General features: G+C 43.7%; 1 protein-coding gene across 1 annotated transcript in view; it reads left to right on the top strand.

The window, feature by feature from the left end:
- Window positions 1-22,725, top strand: part of AGXT2 (alanine--glyoxylate aminotransferase 2) — a 988,366-nt gene that overhangs the window by 936,508 nt on the left and 29,133 nt on the right. Inside the window, exon 13 of the mRNA XM_069627115.1 lies at window positions 5,005-5,103. Coding sequence (XP_069483216.1) covers window positions 5,005-5,103 — 99 coding nt within the window. The remainder of the gene's footprint in view (window positions 1-5,004; window positions 5,104-22,725) is intronic.

The raw sequence follows: 22,725 nt of genomic DNA, 5'->3' as shown, positions 1-22,725 counted from the left end.
GGAAGGACAAAGAGCTTTATCAATCTATCCAAACTTCAATCAAGGAATTCTTTGTAATTAATGACAATGGGCAGGTGAAGGCCGAGGGGGTTTGGGAAGCCTTTAAAGCCACTATCAGGGGTGTTCTCATTGGGCTGGGGGCGGCGAGGAAACAGGAGAGGTGCAGGGAGGAGAAACTGCTGAGGGATAAAATCGAGGAGCTGAGACCGGGGGGGGGTAAACTTAGGTCACAGATGTTCCCAGGGAAGTTGGCAGAACTACAGCAACTGAAGGGAAAACTGGCCTCTCTATTGATTGGTCAAACGGAGAGAAAACTCTCTTTCCTCAAGCAACAATACATGGAGAAGGGAGAAAAGGCCGAAAAAATCCTGGCCTGGAGACTCTGGGAGTCCAGGAATAGAAAGAGAGTGGAAGCACTAACCTTGCCTGGTGGGGCAATCTGTAGGGATGACCCACAGATTGCGGAACAGTTCTGACTGTATTATAAGCACCTTTACACCTCCGAATATAAGGGGGGATGGGCAGGAGATAGATAGGTTTTTAGACGCCCTCCCTTTGCTACGTCTCCCCCCTGAGAAGTCCGATCCTCTCGAGAGGCCAGTCACTCCTCAAGAAGTGATTGATACAATCTCCTCCATGAGGTCGGGGTCGACTCCGGGAGATGATGGGTTTACCATCGCTTTCTTTAAGTCCTTTCGGGGTTCTCTTGCCCCCTTCTTGGCTAAGCTTTTCCATGCAGTTTTGGACTCGATCAGCATCCCCCACTCAATGCGCTCAGCCCGCATTGTAGTCATTCCAAAGGATGGCAAAGACCCGAAGCAGTGTCAATCATATTGTCCTATTTCGCTGCTTAACCAAGACGTAAAAGTCCTAGCAAAGCTGTTGGCTAATAGGTTGGCTCCACTCCTCCCATCATTGGTGCATGGGGATCAGGTAGGCTTCATTCCCGGAAGGCAAGGGGGGGATAATATCTGGAAGTCCCTCGACTTAATACATGAAGTTGCCATTTCAGGGGAGGAGGCCTATCTGCTGTCCTTGGATTCAGAGAAGGCCTTTGACCGGGTTGAGTGGCTTACATGAGGAAAGTCCTTCAGAAACTGGGCTTGGGGGAGAAATTTTATGGCTGGATATCGGCTCTTTATAATGGTCCGTCAGCTAGAGTGGCAGTGAACAATACAGTTTCTGCGGCCTTCTCTCTATCTAGGGGAACCCGCCAGGGTTGCCAGATTTCTCCCTTTATTTATGCCTTAGCCATGGAGCCCCTGGCTACTGCTATAAGGGAGCACCAGGGAATTACGGGAGTACGCTGTGGGGATTTTGAGTTTAAGCTCTCCCTATTTGCAGACGACGTCCTGGTGTACCTAACCAAACCTCGGTCGTCGCTCCCGAACCTCTTTGGCTTACTCCAACAATTTGGGAGATTTTTGGGTCTAAAGATTAATCTAGGGAAATCCTCATTAATGCCGATGGGTTCAACCAATACGGAGATAGAGGGGAGAGACTCGTGGTGGGGGTATGAGAATAGAACGGGAGGCTACACCCTACCTAGGGGTTATTCTGGTGAGAGACCTGTCCAAATTATTTGAACTCAACTATCCGCCAGTGTTAGCTAAGATCAAGTTGGATCTGCTCTGCTGGGGCCCCCTGACCCTCTCGTGGTTCGGGCAGATGGTATCAATAAGATGAACATTTTGCCCCGACTTCTGTACCTATTCTCCGCCCTCCCGACCCCCGTCCCGAAGCTCTTTTTCAGGTACCTGGATCTGGCGATCCGGCGCTTCATTTGGAGGGGTAGGAAGCCTAGAGTAAAATCTCACATCTTAACGCTCCCGAGATCTCATGGGGGATTTGGCCTTCCGGACTTTAGGCTCTACCACAAGGCAGTGCAATTAAGAGTGCTACTGGAACACTCGAGGGATGACTTGAGGACCTATTGGTCCTACATAGAGGATGTACAGGTTCACCCTAAGAAGGTAAGAGACCTTCTCCGGTCCCCGATTAAGCTTCTCCCTTGCAAGGCTAGGAATCATCCTACCTTAGCGGTCCTATGGGAAGTATGGAGGGATGACAAGGAAAATGTACCTCTCTCGACCTGGCCCTCCCCTTTATCCTCTCTTTGGGGTCCCCCGTTTGATCCGGGTGGTCGAGGCTTTCGGGAGACGCAGGCCTGGTCGGATTCTGGTCTGGAACATGTAGTGCAACTTTTCCATCAGGGTGAGGTCATTAAATACCCTAACTTAAGAGAGGCAATGGGTGACTCCCCGATACCCATTTTTGACTACCTCCGTTTGAAAGGGATCCTTACAGAAACCCAGTGGGTAGAAAAGTTGGCACGCCCTCTGATGCCACTCGAGAAAATTATAGTGGACTCCCCTTCTAGGAGAGGCTGACTGTCGAAATTCTATAAAGTCCTAATTACGGCAACGCTTGAGAGCAGACAGGGGTTTAAGAGCCATTGGGAGTCTAGGTTGGGAGAGGTAATTGATGAAGCAACCTGGTAAGCCATTTTCAAATCCCTCTTTGCAGGGAATTTATATACAGCGGCGATCGAGCATAACTTTAATGTTTTTCACGCATGGCGCCTAGCCCCATCTAGGCTTGCTAAAATCTACCCGGGAGTTCCACCTCTTTGTCCGAGGGGAATGCGGCCTTCTGGGCTTATGGTTTCATTTGTGGTGGGAGTGTCCAGTTGTTCAATCATTCTGGCTGGAGCTTCAGAGCTGGATCAAAGACATAACAGGAGTCCCTCTATCCCTTCAACCGATAGCTTCCCTCTTCGGTGTTTCTTCTGAGGGCGACCTCACAAATCCTCTCCCCAGAGTGGTCCAAGCCATGCTTCGAGCAGGGAGACTGGCATTAGCCCAAAAGTGGAAAAGTGTCTTACCCCCGAGAAGGCCAGACTGGATGGCCAAACTTTGGACGATATTCACTTATGAAAAGCTCTCGGCCATAACGCATGACTCCATGAACTCTTTCTTACAAGATTGGATGGGCGTTCTCCTTCATGAGAACTGTGAATCGTTGAGACTATAACTGTGCTTGAGTATGCTCGCTTCTTATGCAGTTGGTCTTTTCCAGCAGTTGTCAATTTACTTTTCTTTTTATTTGAGCCTAAATTGTCAATATGTGCTTTGTCTTGGTCCCGCTTTAACGTAATTCTCGAGACTCCATTGCCAAGTTGGTTTTGATTGATTCCTGTGCGGGGGGTGGGGTCGTTTCTCGCAAGACCAAATGTTTCCTATTGTGCTTATGCTGATGGTTTTGCTTTTTTCTTTTTTTTTTTGTTTCTTGTAAAAGTTTCAATAAAATGTAAGGGGAAAAAAAACCTCTATTTTCATGAATGGTCAGATGTCCCCCTTCTTCCCCGTTGGTAGAGGCACACGACAAGGATGCCCTCTTTCTCCTCTGTTATTTATGTTAGACCTAGAACTGCTTCTAAAAACCATTAGAAGCATAATAAAATGTACAAAATGATTGGAGAGATCATCATTTTGATGGACTGAAGAGCCCCCCATCAGGACAGGTATAACGGGGAACAGGAATCAACAAAGTTTTTAAGGTGAACACTCTTTTTTCTTCACCTTCTAGACACATACACATCATATTTATTTGATCTTTTCATTTTGATATATGTTCCAGTAATCACAACCAATTGAAAGAAGTTTGACAAGATTAATTATAGGATATGGTGGAACCCCATGTGTAATATACAAAAAATGGAGGGATGTATTGCTACAACCCCATTATTACAGCACAGATATAAATTGAAATGGAAAATGTTTTCTGATTTCCTAACATCAAATGACTATTATTTAAATATGATATTTATAATAGGGTTTAGAACAGTATCCTTACCATGTCCATCTCTCCCTACGCCTTGACCCATCCCAAAACCTCAACTTATGTTATATGTTTCCTAGCCCTATTATATATAAAGGCAAGGTTTTATTCTTTTTACTCTAACTCATGCAATGTCCAATCCTAATGTGTCTCGTCCTCTATCAGTAATTGCAGTTACCAAGTTAGATTATTATAATATGCTTGAGCTTTGTTATTAAACACTGAACTATGCTATATATTTGTACTAGCTGATACCTTTAATAAAAATGTGTCAACAAAAAAAAAAAGAGTGCATGGATTAACAAGTGTACAAACCGGCTGGTGAAAACTTGTGTACACACGCACGCCGGCATGCTTACTTTCAAGAGGATCTGTGCTCGCAACAACACGGCATACCTCTTTTGGACCCATACATTAGGTTGCGTGCTGAATGGAGGGTTCACAGAGCGATTTGATTTTCTAGTTGGAGGGATTTTCTTCAGCACCTTTCCTGTCTGCACATTTCACATTGGCTGTCACGGATCTCCCTAGGTATGCAGGGTGTACGGTTGTTGACAAGTTTCCTGATGCATGGACGTTGGTGATCTCAGTTAGGGTGTGTTTGCACTGAGCAGGGTGTTGACATTCTCCGAGGGGTGTAAAATGGAGGTCAAGGTGATGAGGTTTCCTTCTACTGCGTCCATCGGAATGTTCTTGAAAGAGCAGTGGGGTGTGATGGGGTGGTGTTTGGTGGCGCAGGACCGGTGTGGCTGTGTGGTCCAAGATAGTGGAGGAAGACATACCATAGCTGCAATGGTTTCGAGGCTGCCATTGCCTATGAGTCATTCAAAACCTTCTATCCATCATGGTTCTGTGTGAAGGAGAATCGCTGACCCCATGCACTCTCCAGTGCCAATTTATAAATATTTAAACTGCAATTTCTTAACTCTTCCCCAAACTTCACAGCAGAGGAGTTTGGGTTATATTCTCATGGCTTTATCTCTGAATTGACTATTAAAGAAAGGCGGTTGCATGCGTGAAAGATTTAAAGATATTCGCTTTGCTATTTTGTTAAGGCTGCCACAGTCTGGAACAAATCTACAGAAGAAAGGAATAATGCACTCTTTGATGTACATGCCGCACTGTCTCATTTTCCTTAAATGACAATGTCTTCTTCTGCCACAGGAGAGCCGCCAGCCTCTTCCACCTGCTGAAATGAGCCAGATCATGGAAGACTGCAAAGACATGGGAGTATTGATTGGCAAGGGGGGCGTCTATGGACAGGTATGCAAGGTGTCAACACTGAAATCCTATTGAACCCCCAGATTCCATTTTAAATGTGCTTGTTAAATAACAAGGTATAGCTTAGGAAAATACATTGTTTTAAAGCATGTTTTAAAGTGTTTGCATATTTTTCTGTGTAATTTGAATCAAATGTTTATCCAAGGTGGAGAAATGCACGGATATCCTGAAAACAAATGAGGTTTTCTCAAAGGGAGCAGTGATGGAGGCGGAGGGGTGACGCCACATGGCAGTAGAGGCTCCACTCACATTACAGGATGTTGGGCATCATACCCGTATTGCATTAGCTACTCTTAGCATCAACATGTGATCATAACTGCCTCTTCGCTCCTCCACCTCCAACTCCCTCGGGGTCAGTCGCTTCTCCAAGCAACAAGTTGGTAGTAGATCTCTCTCTTCAGCTGGGGCCTGCCTCTGGAACAGCCTCCCTGCCTCTCTGAAACTTGAGAAGAACCATCTCCGGTTGCCATCTCTCTTCCTCTCCCCTGCTGATCTCTGTCTGTTTCTGCACCGGGCACCTGGTTACCCTCTGACTTCGGGCCAGGATCCCTGCCCAACCAACTGCATACCTGCACTGCCTCCTGGCAACCCTTGCACTTGCCTCCTGCAACCCTACAGTCCCATTTCCTGCACTTATTTGACACTCGTTTCTGCGCTTAATTCTTGCACTTGCCACCTTCTGGCCGCACTACCTGTTGTGGTTTTGCTCATGTGTTCAGCACTTTCCACTCCTCCCCTGCCCCTTGCACTTTCCCCACTTCCTCCTCCGCTACACTTGCGTGTTCTCAATGTTACTGGTACTTGTAAGATCGTTGTTTTGTCCTCCCTTGTACCCCTCCCTTGCCTCGTCGCGCCCTGAATCACTTGTGTATGGGCGCAATATAAATAAAATAAATTATAATATCATTTCATAATTTGGAAGAGGAGTAGTTTTTTTTTACGTCTTGCAATCCCTGTGTTTTAACCTAAAGATCTTGTATGAATAGTGTAAGTAGCTGTTTGTGCTTGTTTATAGTCACTGCTTATTAACATGTGGCAGCCTCGAACTTGCAAATGTTTGAAAATATTGTACAGTGGCCCCCTCTTCTGGGTCACAGGCTCTCATCTCATGTTACATGATGTAATTGGGAGTCATGACATATATGATGTCACTTCCGCTATACTACAATTTTGGCGAAATATCAGAACCTCCCTATTTGGGTGCAACAACCAATGGGAAAGCTTGGATCACAGGCTGTAACACCTTTCTGAGCATTATCATGGTTGGCGGCACCCACCCCTCCTTTTCTCTGCTGCCCACTGTCACCCAGGCCATACATGTTTTACAAAACGCACCACCCCACACTGGTTGGCGGCATCTTCTCCATCACGCACCCATTTTCCTTCTCCTGCTCCTTTTAGTACTTGCGCACTCCACTGATGAAAGAGAAAAAAAAGCAACTTTTCAGCTCCCTTTTCTTATTTCTATGCTGGCCATCTCATATTGGTCTTTGTGTTCTTTTTTGACAATATGCTTGCCTGCGGGCAGTTTTTGCATCAAATATTGTCACATTTTTTTTACAACCCAAAAAATTAGTACCACCAGTTGTACAGACATTGTGCTAATTGCAATAAACAACTTCGGGGGTTGTAACGGTCTGTTGCCACGACTCTCGGAAATGGCTCCCTCTTCACGTGGGCTTTTAAACTGGACTGGTGGACTACTGCCAACATGTATCGCACTTGCTGGAGTGACCATCGCAAATCATATTTCTTTGTACCCCACTCACATTCTAATAGCCAAATCCTTAGCTCCTTCGTTTCATGCCAACTGATGCATTTAATAGGGCGATGCCAAAAGAACGATGGACTGCTAAGGAAGCACATGTCACACTATGAACATTGTGTATCCTCAAGATTAGAGGAGGCAAGGGAGCACACAGATACCCAGTACTACTTGCAGAGGGCGACAACAGCAAGAGGGAGTTCTTTATTTGAAGTTGCTGAGCTACATCCTTTATCCAAAGTGCTTTGCAATTCAGTGACTAATGGTTGACAAGACAGAAAAATTGGAAAAGGATCAAATGGAATAATGAGAAGAAAGAATAAACGGAGAAGCAGAACAAAGTAATCAAGTAGGTAGCGATAAGCAGAAGAAGCAGAAGCCAGTGCATGGACACATTTGAAAGGAATTCACACACGTTGATAACCAAAATGCACTGGAAGTGAAAAATAAGTAGACACTGAAGATAAGAAGCTTAAACAAAAAAGAATGCAAATAGCCGAATATATGCTCTGAGGTGGCTCGCGAACCTGCTTGGCCTAGAGACCCAAGCTGCTCCTCACTGATGAGGCCCAACAAGGACGAAACATGTTTGCGGATGCTTGTGATCTGGTGCAGAAGGGGTGTGGCCTAGCAGGTCGGGCTGGACTGCCCCTTTTGGGGTGGGACCAAGCCTGATTTGCATATGGTCTCTGCCCTTCTGTAATGGCTTGAAAGGATGAAAAGCAATGGTCTGGAGGGTTACCCAGATCTGTGCCCCGTAGTTATGATTTATTCAAACCCTTCCAGCCATCAACGTTTGGTTTTGTGAGAGGCAAAATAGCGTAACATGCAGAACCAAAATAGAAAGAGCAAAAATTAAGTTGAGAAAATACAACAGTTTGCAATAGCAATTTAGATGCTGAAAGTGTAGGATGACCAGCATTTTAAGAGTATTATAATGTTGATAGCGACATGCCAAACCACGACTGAAATAATGTAATCCTGGCAGTTAAGAATAGCATCAGACACAAAACCGGAATTCCATGCGCTTTTTTAATAGAAAGCAATATGGGTGGGAAAGATCAGAAGAAAGCAATTGAAGAACAGACCCAGATATCACAAGAGATGAAAGACTATGAAGCAAGGTTAGGTGATTAACAGTATCGAAAACAGCATGCACATCTTAAAAAAAGAGGGAAAGTTTATAGTGACAAGCAAACAGTAATATACAATTCGAGACCTGGTCATTTTCTATGCGCTGTTTAAAAATGGTCTCAGCAAGCATAGCATCTGCGCAGGGAGGACATCTTGCCGGGCTGCTGCTCTGTCCATTGGGCTTGGCTTTTGGCACCATTTTTGCTTCATCACTATATCTCTGATTTTCCTTCATCACTATATCTCTGATTTCCCTGGTATGATAGATAGGATCTAAAACCTTCCTCCTAGGCTAGTACAACCGAGGTTGGGTGGTTGGCCTACGCCAACGATCTTGTTGGACAAAACACCTAGTGAGCTACAGTGGACTCTGGAGGCAATTTCTAAATAAGCATAGGAGAATTCCTGAATTTTGAATCAGGCATAAACTAAAATATTGTTCATTTATGACAAGAGTGGTAAACCCAAAAAGTATAATTAAGCACTTAAAGGAGGAGCTATCGAGGTGGTGGAAGAGTTCAAATACCAAGGCTTGTAATCAGTAAGAACCTTGTAAAAATGTATTTGTACAAAAGCCTAAAACAAAAAATCATTCCACTGATCTCCAAAGTCAAAAATTTTGATCGGTTGGGGAGCATTATTCTTTGTTGCCCTTGTTAGAATTATACATTCTGACTTTTGGCTTGGAGGCCAATATTAGGCCGGATTGGAAGGCCATCACTTGACTTGAAGATTTTATAATTAGATATTTGTGGAGTTTACCTCAATGCATCCCTGTTCAAGCATTTGCAGTTCAATTGTTGTTAAACACTTTAAGGGTTCATATAATGAAAAGGAGGCTCATGCTCTTTGCCAGGGTGTTTTTTGCTCGATCAGACTCTTCTACCATCTTGGGGACTTTGAAAGGTATTATGACTCATGGTGTGTGCATGTCGTTCTGGAATGTTTCCTTTGAATTTGGAAATTTTATAAAAACACTAGCAAAAATACCCATTCTTCGAACGGGTTCCGTAGGCAGACATGATAACACTCTCATCAATTGTTGAAAATGAATGATCCTGTTAGTCACTGTTCTGCCTCACCCTGGCGTGTTGCAGTTCGTTGCTGTGCAAATATTTAGGAAATCGTGCATCCTAAGGCCTTGAAACGGAGGATCCTAACACGTAAGTATGCAAATTGTCGTGCAGTTTGGTGAAACGGTATGGAATTGGATAAGTAACAACTCTTTGCTAAGCCACAAAGCAACAAACAAATTTTGACTTTTGGTGAAATCCCAGGAAATATAAGTCCCAAAATATATACTATGGAAACAAAATAAGATCACACGAGGCACAGAGATAGTAATAAACAGAAAACAGTTTTTATGCAGGGCAGGGGAAGTCAGCTGCTCACTAACAAGCCAAGGCCCCCAGCACTCTGCTGTTACACTAGCACTAGCAATGAGAACCCTAGCAAAATGAGCAATCCGCCCACTCTAGCAATGAGAGCTCCCGCACCGAAAAGAAATCCACTGTTATACAAAGTGGCATTGACGTACATTACATGCATAGAAGCTTTCCATGGAAACAGCATGCTTCTACCTATGTGCATACATTTCAACATAGCCATGTACTGTACTGGACATATTCTAAGAGAGCAAGGCATATCCTGCCAACATTCTTTCTCCCGCACAAGACACCCTAACTCTGCAGAAAGAAAAACATTTGTCATGCTATCTCTTCCTCCCGCAGTCAAGGCTGTATTCTTTGCTCGAGAATAACTGACAATCTGCCAAGAGTGACGTTTTTATAATAACATCTATTCGCTCTTCAGCTGCATGAACACATTTCCTTACACACTCAGCAAAGCCTGATTCATAATCTACAAAAACAGGCCACATTTAGCGCTTAGAAAACTAGAATGTGTGCTTTACAAAATAACAAGTATACATTATATCTTTCTGCATGGCTCTCAGCAAATGTTGAACCAGGATAGCTCGGAATAACTATACTTCTAAAACGAGTGTACATTAATGGATGAATGGATTAGCTTATGCTAACCATAAAAAATGCAGATTCACAGAAAGGGGTGGGGTGGCCAAATGTCATGTAGCCAATAACAGGTAACTATGCAAAATGTGGTGCGGATTGGTGAAACAGTGTGGAATTGTATAAGGAACAACACTCCGTGACACAAACCCACACAGAACAATTGACTTTTATATATATATATAGAAGATTGGATGTGCTTTGGAGTCTCTTGACGGTGCAGGGATTTTTAGGAAAGTTATTTTTTTTTAATTAGAGCTGTGGGACAGATAATGTGGTTACTTATTTTAGAAAGCAAGCATTCACTTTCAGATTTTGTTAAAATATGTCCTGCATATAAACAACTGTGGGATTATTGCAAAAAATGTGCCCTAGTAGGAGGTGGCTAGACACTTCATGTGCTTCAGGTTCAGCTTACTATGTTCCATCGACAGACTGGGTGCAAGAGAAAAAATGCCCCGAACACAAAGAATATGTAGGATCTGTAAAGGAGTAGGCTGCATTTAATCTATGTGTCATGATGCCTACCCCCGGGCATCAGGACCTAGGCCCTCAGCTCCGGGAGCAGGCATCCAGACATTTGTTTAAACCTCAGCAGCCCCGGCTAGGGGCTGTCTGGGTTCAGTCCTGGCGCCTTAGGCGCTAGGCTCATCATAGAAATCAGTCCTGGCGCCATAGGCGCCAGGCTCATAGACTTTACTTACCTGATGCAGACCATGCTGCAAAAGAGTACAAGCCTACATGAAGCCTGGATGGGACTATTTTGTTACAGGGACTATTTTTTACTCGGTTGTGGCTCTAGGGAACTTCTTACCTGGAACTACTTTGGAGGCTATTTAAACCACACCCGAACAGCAGCACATGCTTCGCGTTATTCTGCATCCAGCAGCGTGACGCTCACCGTGCCTGCAGCCAGCATCCAGTCTTCTGCCACGCCCGCGTGCCTGCAGCCAGCATCCAGTCTTCTGCCACGCCCGCCTCGAATCCGGAGCTCCTAGAATAAAGAAGAAGAAAAGGACAAGGTTAGAAAATGAACTTATTTCAAATTCCTCACCTAATTCCGGAACCATTTCATCTCCGGACCTGGAAAGTACATCAGTCCTGCACGCGCCGCTTCGCCAGCTCCAGCACAGCGCCATACTCACCAGTTCTCACAGCATCTTTCGATCCGGCACTGTCGCCATCATTTCTTCGCCGTAATCCGGCACCTAGGGGACACAAGAAAAAACAAGGTGAGCCAAGGGAATCAACAAATACAACCTCTTACCACCATAGACTTACCTGATTTACCACCGGCGGTATTATTCCATAACTCTCCACATTTTCATATGCCGCATCTGTAAAGAGGGAAAAAACAACATGTTAACGCATGCAATAGTTACCGGACAGCTTTTGGTATCACAGACTCTTACCTGAACGCCAGCAGCAGCTACGAGACCTTCTTCTCACAAACTCAGTTGCAATTTAAGGAAGGAAGGGGACAAGAGTGAACATCGGGCACATTGAACTCTTTGAACTTGATACTTACCAATCCCACCAGGGACTTCAGAGTCAATACTTACCGGAGCTCTCCCAACACCTTCAAACCAGTGAAGTAACTGGTATCTACGTGCCCCTGCAAGACACGCAGGATGGAGAGCTCATCTTTTACGAACATAAGGAAAATACTTCTTCGGGTCCAGCAGACAAGACTAGGCGGGCCAGTCCAGACAGTCATCTCTGCACTACGCATCACGTTGAAGGAGACCGCAGCTGTCCGGGTCCGATCGACACCCCTGTGGGGTCCAGGTGAGCGTAACACTATGTGCCATTTATATGTAGTGTGAGAAACTGAGCCCTTTGAGAATGCAATTCTTTGATTTCTTTGTTAAAGACTTTAGGCATGCTTTTTGGCAACAACTTTGTTATTGTTCTCAAATTTCTATATTCATTGCTATCTACATGGTCTGGAAGTCTTTGGAAGCACTACATTTTTAATGTTATATGCTTATTGTTCCTATTGATTCTTTGTAGAGTTTGTTTAATATTTTTATGATTATATGGGATTTGTTTAAATTGTATTTTTATATGTGATCTTTGCAATTTTGTGTGATAGTAGGTTTCTTATTGATTGTATAAAAACCATACTTAGGAGAGGATTTGATATAGTTTGTGATATTCTTTGTAAATAAGCAGAAAGTTAGCTTGAAACCAAATTGCTTTAATAAATAAATAAGGACAGTATTAGCAGTATATGAAGAAAAAAAACGATATAAAGGGAGAAAACAAATAATGAGAACTAAGATAGAGAGTTTCCTATGAAAGTCATTAGGCACAAAAGAAGCAGGCGATAGAAGGAACAGAAACTTCCAGGTTTCACATTTTAACTGGAATACCTGGTGCCTTTTCAAAGGCATGGGGAAAAGTAGCCTTTTGAAAGGAAGCATTAACAACTCAAGCAAAGCAAGACCAAAATAAACTTAGACAAGAAAGCAAGTTAAGGATTCAGTGGAACAGTCGTTGGGTTAGACCAAGTAATATCAAGCTTGGAAAACAAAGAAAAAGAAAACAAGGAGCAGCCTCTGGAATTATTAGATGAATTACAAGCTACTTCGGTAATGATAACTCCCACGTTCCAGGGGAGGAAAAGATGGGTAACGGTCACTTGGCCTGTGCGAAGGCTCAGGGCAGTTTTTGGCCCTGTCCATTGCCAAACGTGGGAGTTATCACTATTAGCAACCCGGGCTCCGAGGCACTAATTGCGATTACATTTTTTTTTAAGGGAAATGATATACAAGTGTACAGCATGTGCCCAGTTTCCCTTACAAAACTACCAACAAAGCTGGCTGCCATGGCTTAAGTCCCTTTTCTATTTCAATGCTGGTCACCCGGATGGAGCGAGGGCCAGAGTAGCATGAGCAGTGAAGTTAGGGGATGAGGGGTTGCAGGATTCTGTGGGGGACTTTAAGGGGATTGGGAATACGAAAGGGGTAGGGACACTCAGGCACCAGGGCCAATAAGCTAAATGGTGGACACCCGAAAGGCGCACGCAGGTGGCCAAGAAAATGCAGATTCTTACTTATAGATTATGCCCATGTTCCCTGCCACCTACCTGATGGGCCAGATGCTCTCCCGATGTGCTAATAAGTGAAGATCTAATATCAGTAAACTTAGACCTCAAATGCTATAGAGGAATTTAAGGCTCTATCCTCAGAAGGGACTGTTGAAGTCAAAGGGGCAAATATTTTTCCCAGTTTGATGGAATAATGGAATACCGGAGCAACCTCACCTCGGCTCACAGGCCTGCTCTGGTGGGTTGGTGAAAAACTCCACCAGGGCTTAGATATAGACAGTACTCTTAACTATGAAGAATCATTTTGGATTTTTAACGTGAGATCTGTACAGTTTTTGTCAATTGAAAAGATGAAATGGTGATTTATGGGCTTAAATGCCTATACATCTAACCCCTGGTGAAACATAGCAGAATACATCTCGACACCAATATTATCTGGCAAACATATAAACATGCCCTCTTGACCCTATCCTCTCCCAATATATTCAAAATTATGAGATAATCAACATCACCTCACCTTTTGCTTTTTAACAAAGAGATAACATAGTACATTATTACCTATTTGTTTATACAATGGCACACATTTTAAGTCATTACAGCTTCATGTCATGAGCACATAATGATGTCATCACCCGCCAAATATACTGCCGCGGCTACTCCAAGATGGCGGGTGCCACTCTTGGAACGCTAATAGAACGCGGTCTTGTGGTTTAAAGGTAAGGAGTCCTTTCAACCAGACTGCAATATATGCAGAAACCCACTCATGCTAAAATATTTGCACTTATTTTGAACTTCAATGGGACATCTATTGTGCTTGATTTAGATCGGAACAAATGCATTAGACAACACTGTAAGCATGGACTCTAGAAATACGTAATTTTGACAATGGACAACTGTCCGGTATCTTGTAGTTACCTGCATCTATTCGGCCTCCCTATAATTTGAGTCCTTTAAGTATATGATTTAGAACTTTCTATACATTCATTGTTCCTAGCACCACAATTAAATATGCAGCAACAAATTACTTAATTTCCCTAAACACAAATGCACTGGGAAGATAGGTAAAACACCATGGCATATCATATGGCAATCAGGTTTAGCTAAAACCTACTGCAAGGATAATAACCAATTATTTTATTAATTCATACCTTTAGGCTGAATTAATCTTCTGTCATGAACTCAGAAGAGTATGTCACATCTTATGATATCCCCGAGATGATAACTTGATTTAGACTACAACTGAGTACTTTGGGTCCTGAGGAAGCCTAGTCCATTTAACGAAACGCAGAAGGAAGACACTTGTGTCTACATGTGTGGCTATGTCAACCAGACTAATACATCAGATCTGAAATACAAAAATAATCTCCCTTGTTAAGTGATCACACAGTGAATGAATGATGTGTGCTTTAAAATGATTCAAATCTAGTTGAATAGATTCAAGTCCCAACAGAAACGCCCTTGTGAAATTATTATATAGTGAATGAACTATGTGTTTTCATAAACAATTATTGTATGTATTATGTATTAATTACCTAATTTAGAAAAAGTATTTGGGAATATGTTCATGAACTGATTGATTACATGGTCTCTGTTCGCTACTTAAGTACATGTATTTTCATTGGTCCACTAATGTGCTTAGTACCTTGCAAGTTCCTCTCCATCCACCGCCACTTTGACCCCCTTGTATTGATCATAAAAATGTGTTTATGTCTGATTGCAACTTTTTAGATTTTACTGTTCAGAATATGTACCTTGTGAAAGATATGAAATATACTTTTCCTTACGTGTTCCATAAAATATAGCAAGAACTCTTCATTGCTTGTGCACTTCAGTTGCTACTAGATTGCCGCTGCGAATAAACAAGTTAGGGGCTTGAAAAACATCTAAAAGGAGAATTGGCTCCAGTGTAATCCCCAGGCAAGAGTCATAAGCCACAGGGTGAAAGAGAATGACCCACAGAAACCAATAACGTTTTTCTTTGGTTCATGCAGGATGAAATATCTGTAATAGCTGTAAATCGATAGGACATAGAAAAGTGTTCAGATCACAAGGTCACTGCTGTAAGGTTGCAGGCTTACCTGCTGAAAGTTGGAGCAGTGGAGCAAACGGCTGCGCTTGGCCTCCTGTGCTTGCATAGGCAGTCTCAAACTGGTTGTGCATGGGGATTTTGCATTTAGAGAAGTATTTTGAGCTGAGAGGGACACGAACATTTTATCATCCAGCCTCGCCTCCTGTAGCATAAAGGGGGATGTAGTAGGCAGCCGAGCTAAAATAAAGGGAGAGAGATGGAGTGGAAAAGAATAGATGAGCAAGGCAGGCAGCAAAGAAGCCTGTCTGCTCAAATAAACCAACTTACCACACATTTTACTAGTCTATTACTTAAAGAATATTTAATACAACTTTGAATTTCACATGGTTCGGGAGCATAGCAAGAAAGGCAGTAAGAGGGTGCACAAGTCTTCTAAGCAATTATCGAGGAAATGCTAAATGGTCATAAAGTGCACAAACACCTCCAAGCAATACATGCTCTTTCCAGAATTCACTCATTTGTGTTTTTGTGAATCTTTCCAGTTCACAACACATGCATCAGGAACATTTTCTATCAAGCATTTTTATCAAGTATTGTGGAACTTTGTTTTTTCTTTATTTGGGAATGTCGCAACATTTCTTAAAGTTGAGACAGCTGCAAATTGAGAAACTCATACCCAGGAGAAGGGGGTAATTCTTCTCGAATGGAGAAATAACTTTTCTTAGATTAGGATGTGTGTTTAAGTGGTAGGGACAGAATAGAAGTTTGGACTAGGAAAGTGAACTTTTGATTTGGACTACACAGAGTTCCCGACTGCCCGTTGAGGTAAGGAAACCACTTATAGTTAGGAATAGATAGGTTTTGCTGGTTGCTAATAAAGCTTTATAGCAATCACCATCCCTCGGTTTGGTCAGAGTCCTCATTCCATGCCGCCATGTTTCCCTGGGCCATGTTGGTTGTGAGGATAGGAGGTTGTTGAGTTCTTGGAGAATCAATTCACAGTCCTGGTTCATTTGAGAAAGATCTGAGATTGTGAGATGGAGGAGGGAAGTTCTAGAATAATCTGAAGTCTCATTTTCAGAGTTACAGATGGGTGGGTGTGCTTGACTGCCATGGTGTTGTGAAAACAAAATAAAAATATCGAGGCTGAGTACCCCAAAAGGAAATACACCGAACACGGGTTACAAAGGAACATACAAAGATCTTTAATTTATACTGAATCAGTTACAAAGAACAAAACAAAATCAGATAGCTATCGGCCCTCAGTGCAACACAGCGAACTCCAGCGTGGTTCGGTGTATTCAGTGAGAGACGCTGTACATTAGAATTCGTTGCTCTTTTATACCATTTGCGAACACGATGTCCAACCATTCTTCGGGTTAATATTCCTCTAATACATTACTGATCTAGGGTTCATGCTGAGTTCGCATATCCACATGCAACTAGTTTGCCTTTAATACATACGTCAACAAGCCTAAACGGCAACTGAGAATTCTGGGATTCCTCATACAAGTTTTCTCAAACATTAATACAATGTAGTTAGACAAGTGTTCTTAGATCAGTATTTGAATACATTGTTCTTAACATATGCTCGTGGATTATTTTCATTGACCCAAGAAATCCTTTACACACAGGTCAGCGAAGGACAAGGTCTCAGTTCACGACCTCAACAAGTGGCCTGCAGGCAAGTTACATATTAGCTACACACAGAGGTCTAGACGGCCATGTTGTGTTTCGGAACGACATCGTCCACCATTTTAACTCACAGGGTGACTTTACAGAGCGATCCTAAAATGGCAGATTGACCTAAAATGGCGGCTTACATTGATTCTAAGGTCAGGACCTTGTAACACGGATTTCTTCGCAAGTGGCTTACGAGCAGCTTGGCGTAGGCCAATATACATATATTCGTTGCAATAGGAGGTACAATACAATTTCCCATTTGACAGTGTGACTAATGCCAAAGGGATTACCAGATGGTCCAACCAGTCAAGCAGGATTGATGAGCTGTGACAGAGGATGGGCATGGCGCTGATTACATCAAGGATATTACTTTTCTGGTGTTTTGGGTAATTTGTGTGCTGTCTGAGGTTGACAGCGTTGAGAAGACAGTAAAGATCTTCCTTTCTGGACTTGGTTGCTGGGATGCCAGGAATGTTGAAGTCACAGAGGAAGATGTTGTTTCCGTCCATTAGAGACATGGTGGTCACCAAGTCCATGAAGGTGTTTGTTTTGTGTGGTACAGATCTGCCAGGTTGGTTTATAAATGGTACTTGTTTGTGTTTCAAGTAATCTGCATAACACAATATTACTTTACATCTTTAAAGCCATAAATGAACACATATGTGTATCAAACCTTATAATTTACATGATTAGGTGTCTAATGTTGAGATTGCCAACAAAAACCGGAACACCTCTTAAGTAAAAAGTGTGACCCTGGGCAAATAATTGTATCTCACTCTGCCTCATCTGCCAACATTGGGATGCCAGGTTAGGTATCTGTGTTGTGTGGAGTGAGGAGTGAGGAAGCAAGGCAGTAGGCATGCATTTTGTGCTGTTGGGAGGGCAGGGACCCATACACGGATTTATGTTGCGTGGTGGGGAGGTTGGGCACCCCTTATGGATTTTGTGTTGTGGGGCCAATACACCAGGTATAGGTCTCAGCACAAGTTCGGCTTTTAGAGCCCTGCCTGATCCCCAGGTTTAGTCTGAACTCTGAATTTTCGGCCTGTCTCACCTATATAATTACCCCATTTAATGCCAGGGTTCGAAATTGCTGGAAGCTGTTTATCTTCTGCTTGTAGTTTAGAAGAGCCAGGTAAGCTTGAACAGCTACAAGGTGCTACCTTTCACTCGGGGCTTCACACAAAATGAGGGTTAGGTGCTTATCTGTAATTACGACTGGGTTATGTCCAAGCAAAGTGTATTAGCACAAAAGGAGAAGGGTATATCGCCCATCTATTTAAAATGGAGGGGCATATATAATACTCCTCAGTGATGTATTTGTATTTGTATTTATTTATTTATAATGCGCACCTAACCCAAGGGTAGCCAGGCGCAAAGGCAGCAAGAGGGTTGCAAAACTTAGTTACATACAGTAGGGTGAGGTCCAGCTGCGGTTACAGTGCTGGACGTATCACGCCAAATAGGAAGGGTAGAACATATACACTATAGGCAATACTATATACATATTTACATTCAATGAGGTAAGGAGCCACATGGTAGTGGCGCATCTGGGCATCGGAAGGTCGTTATGAGTCGAGAGATTTGAGCCAATGGATAGTCCTGGCTCTGAACTGGTGGTAGGGTAGGTCTTCCCTGCAGGTAGGAGGAAGGGAGTTCCAGAATTGCGCTGCTTTTACTGGAAGGCTATTGCCTCCAGACATTGTACGTTTGAACCTGGGCACCAGAAGAAGGTTGGAATTGGCCGTTCTCGATGGGCGAGAGAGGGTGTGTCTAGTAAATCTGGCGATGAGGTGTTGAGGGGCTGCTTGGTGGAGGCATTTATGAATCAGAGATACCGATTTAAGGAATATCTTGTCCTTGGTGGATAGCCAGTTGACAGATCATCTGGAATCTGAGATATGGGCTTTCTTCGGGATACTGAGGGCCGCTCTAAGGGCATTATTTTGGAGGATTAGGATTTTATTTGAGATATATTTGTTACAACCTACATATAGAGCGTTGCAATAGTCCAACTTGGACAGGATCAGCGCCCTGGCCAAGGTGGTACAGTTGGTGGGGGAGAGAAAGGGTTTGGCTGCCCTAATGAGTTTGCAAGTGTAGGAGGTGGTGGAGGCCATTGCATTTACTTGTTTGTTGAAGGTAAGGGTGGAATCTAGATAGAAGCCGAAGGTTTTAACCTCCTTAGCTACCTTGATCTTGTTATCGTCAATTATGAACGATGAGTATTTGTGGCCCAGCTTGTTGAGGTCGTGTGTAGAGCCTAGAGTAAGGAGTTCCGTCTTGTCATCATTCAGGCATAGACCGTGTGAGGCCATCCATGCCTGGATGATGAGGTACACTTTATTAACGAAGGCCAAATCCTTGTCGTAATCCCCCGACAACGGGATGAGGATCTGGGTATCATCGGCGTAATTAGTGTAGGTGATACCCAGATCGTCTAGATCATCGAAAAGGGGCTTCGTGAAGATGTTATAAAGTGTAGGGGAGACGCAAGATCCTTGTACTGAAAAGGTTTCCCGCAGGGAGAAGTACAAAGGAAACTGGTTACCACCTGTTAATGTCTGCACATAATCAGTTCCTCAATTGAGTGTTAATGCATATCAATTAATGTTGATGAGCAGGGAGGAATACAGAGAGGACAGAGACGTTTCTATCTGGCCCTACCTCTCTAACGCACTTTCCCTAGGCAGCGCTGGTGGGCCGCTTATATAAAAGTGGATAGAATAAGAAGGTACAGAGAAATACTTATATTTTTTAATCTAAATAAAAAAAAAGTTAGACTTTTAGACTGTAGATGTTTATTATCTAGTGTTTAGGTAGTCTTGTAATGACTCTAATAGTGTGCAAGACTATGGCAGGTGTGGCCCCAGGTAGGGCTGATGTTAGTTATGTAACCAAGAGTTAGAACATGATCAACTAAAAACAGGGCAGAAACCCCCACAGTTATTTTGACAATGATTACTTTATTAGCCTATACTGTGGCTGAGCGTGCCATGTTAAAAAAGGAGGAAAAACACTCTTGATAGAGCAGTTAAAAAGGAGAATGTTCTGAAGACTCAGCAGACTGAGTGCAGATCCTTATGGTGGAGGATCTCCAAGGACGAGGACTGCAGTGGGAATCTGTCGACTGTCTACCCGTGTTCTGTCAACCGGTTTTGGTGTACTTCTTGATTTATGACACCTTCTTCAGGACTGTTTTCTGTCTAATTGCGATTGTCCTCTGCATATACAACATGCCCATATTAGTTAGGCTTTTATGACGTGCTTCCAAGGGCATTTTACATGGAAGGATCTCACCTCTGTACTGGATGGGTGGAGATTTTCAGGCAGACCATTTCTGATCCGTCACTCTCATGTATGTTGTAATGAAGTTTGGGTACGGGAGCTGTATGGAGCAATATCTTCCGTATATCGCAGCTGTGTTGTCTCGCTCGCAGACTCCACATGTTGAATTGGTCTGCCTGAAAAACTCCACCTATCCAGTACAGAGGTGAGATCCTTTCATGTAATATGCCCTTGGAAGCACGTCATAAAGCACGGAATAAGCGCATTGTGTTGAGAAAGGGGTAATTTCCAATATAATATACTTGAAAAGGGATAAAGTTGCTACACCCTGTCAATCCCAAAGTTAAGGGCCATATGTTATCAATGTTGATGACGTCTACCCGCACAGGATGGTCTGGATGGGTCAGGAAAGTGCAGGGGTGCTGGAGCGCTGCAGTTGGTATGCGGCTGCTGAGCGCAGTTATTTGGTTTTTGTATGGTTTGTTGTTTATTACCATTTGAACAAGGCTGCTGAGTGCAGATTTTTGGTCTTGTTTTGGTTTGTTGTCATTAATGTACCGAATTCTTCACGTAAAGTAACATGTAAAATGGGGTTTGTACAGGAAATAAGGAGTGAACAGACAAGAGTAAAGGTTACTCAAATCATAGATAAAGCTGAGTGTGTGCATGCCGAGGGACAGATGTGCAGATGTAGGGTGCTCTGGGGGGGGGGGTACAACACAGTTATGGCCGCAGACATCAAGGTGCTGATGTGGAATTTCAGGGGACTGGGCACATATATGCGCAGGAACCAGGTGAAGTCCTTCCTCAATAGAAAAAAAGTGTCTATTGCACTACTGCAAGAGACCCACCTAACGCAAAAAACCATGGATATGATTGTGGAACACTGGGGGGGGGTTAATGCTATGGGGCCACCTACTCCCAATATGCCAGGGGTGTCCTCACTTGGATAAACTCTGCACTTCCCTTTAAGATCCTGGAGAGTGTAGCGGACCCGGAGGGTAGGTACCTGACATTGAGAGGTTATATTGAACAGAGGGACCTCTGTATAGTAAACTCTTACTTCCCTAATCACAAGATCCCAGCACACCTAAACATACTGGTTGGCACGATAGCACCATATCAGAAATGTTTTGTCATCTGGTGGGGAGACTTCGATTGTGTGCACGACTGGGAGCTTGATCTAGCCAGCCAGCTACTCGGAATGAGGCAGCAATAGGGGCACTACATGCGCTGATTGGGTCCCTGGATCTGGTGGATGTGTGGAGGGAATTACACCCGACTGATAAATGCTACTCATACGTTTCTTTGCCGCATCACTTGTACACTAGGATCGATTATATATTCGTGGCTAAGACGCACCTAGCGCAGATGGAAGCGGCACAATGTCTGGAAAGGTCGATATCGGACCACTCACCGCTGCTGCTGACCTGGAGAATCCTAGACCCTAGGTCCCCGATACCATTGTGGCGCATGTCCATGGACCTACTAACAGATCTGGCCTTCAGAGAAGAACTGAGGTGCAAATGAATGGAATATGTTGAGAAAAATGTGGGCAGTGTTGAGAGGTGGGGCACACTCTTGGAAGCTATGAGGGTGGTGGTACGGGGTGAGGTTATTGCCAGCGTAGGTGGCATCCGGAAAACATTAAGATTGGAGATGGAAAGTTGGGAGAATGAAATTAAACAAAGAGAATCACACTTGCTAGACACAGCCAAAACCACCAGGGCACATGTGGAAGGCGATAAGCCGGGTAGGCTGCTGGAGTGGCTATATAGAAGAGAACACCCAAAACACCCGACCACGGAACTCAAAGATGAAATGGGCTCAACTCACAAGTCGCAACAAGCGATTAAGGACACCTTCAGGGAATTTTATTCCCATCTATATAGGCACGATCACCAGGTACCCCAAAAAGACCTACTAAACACATTGGAGGAAATAGGTCTGCCCAAGCTAGGGACAACACAAAAGGAACCGCTGGAGATGGAAATAACTGCCGAAGACATATCTGAGGCGATCGGATCTCTTGCCGCGAGTAAAACACCTGGGAGTGATGGGCTTCCCCCGGAGTTTTACAAGACATATGAGTCTACCTTGACCCCGGTGCTACTAGAAGTATTCACGGAGGCAAAATCGAAAGGAGTATTGCCTGACTCCATAAGAGAGACCCTAGTTATCTCAATACCCAAACCAGGGAAACCAACTGACGTATGTGACTCATACCGCCCACTAGCAGTGTGGAATTATGACGTCAAGATCCTGACCATGATATTAGCCAATCAATTAATCAAGTTAATAGGGGGCTTGATACACAATGACCAGAATGGCTTTATCCCGGGGCGCAGCACTGTGTTAAACCTACGCAGACTGCAACATGTGCTGGCACATACAGCAAACTCCCAGGCACAGTACGCTATACTCTCCCTAGACGCAATTAAAGCGTTTGATTCAATATACTGGGAATGGCTGGTGGCAACATTAGAGGGAGTTTGGATTCGGGGAGCAATTTATCAAATGGGTGCAAATACTATACGCAGCCCCAGTAGCTAGGGTGAAAACTGGAGGGTTGGTGTTATCAGTCCAGGACATACAAAGAGGTACTAGGCAAGGTTGCCCACTGTCT

Source organism: Ambystoma mexicanum, chromosome 6p (genome assembly GCF_040938575.1).
Source record: "Ambystoma mexicanum isolate Mex_15411 chromosome 6p, UKY_AmexF1_1, whole genome shotgun sequence".
Lineage (NCBI taxonomy): Eukaryota > Metazoa > Chordata > Amphibia > Caudata > Ambystomatidae > Ambystoma > Ambystoma mexicanum.
This window is presented reverse-complemented; position numbering and strand designations above follow the sequence as displayed.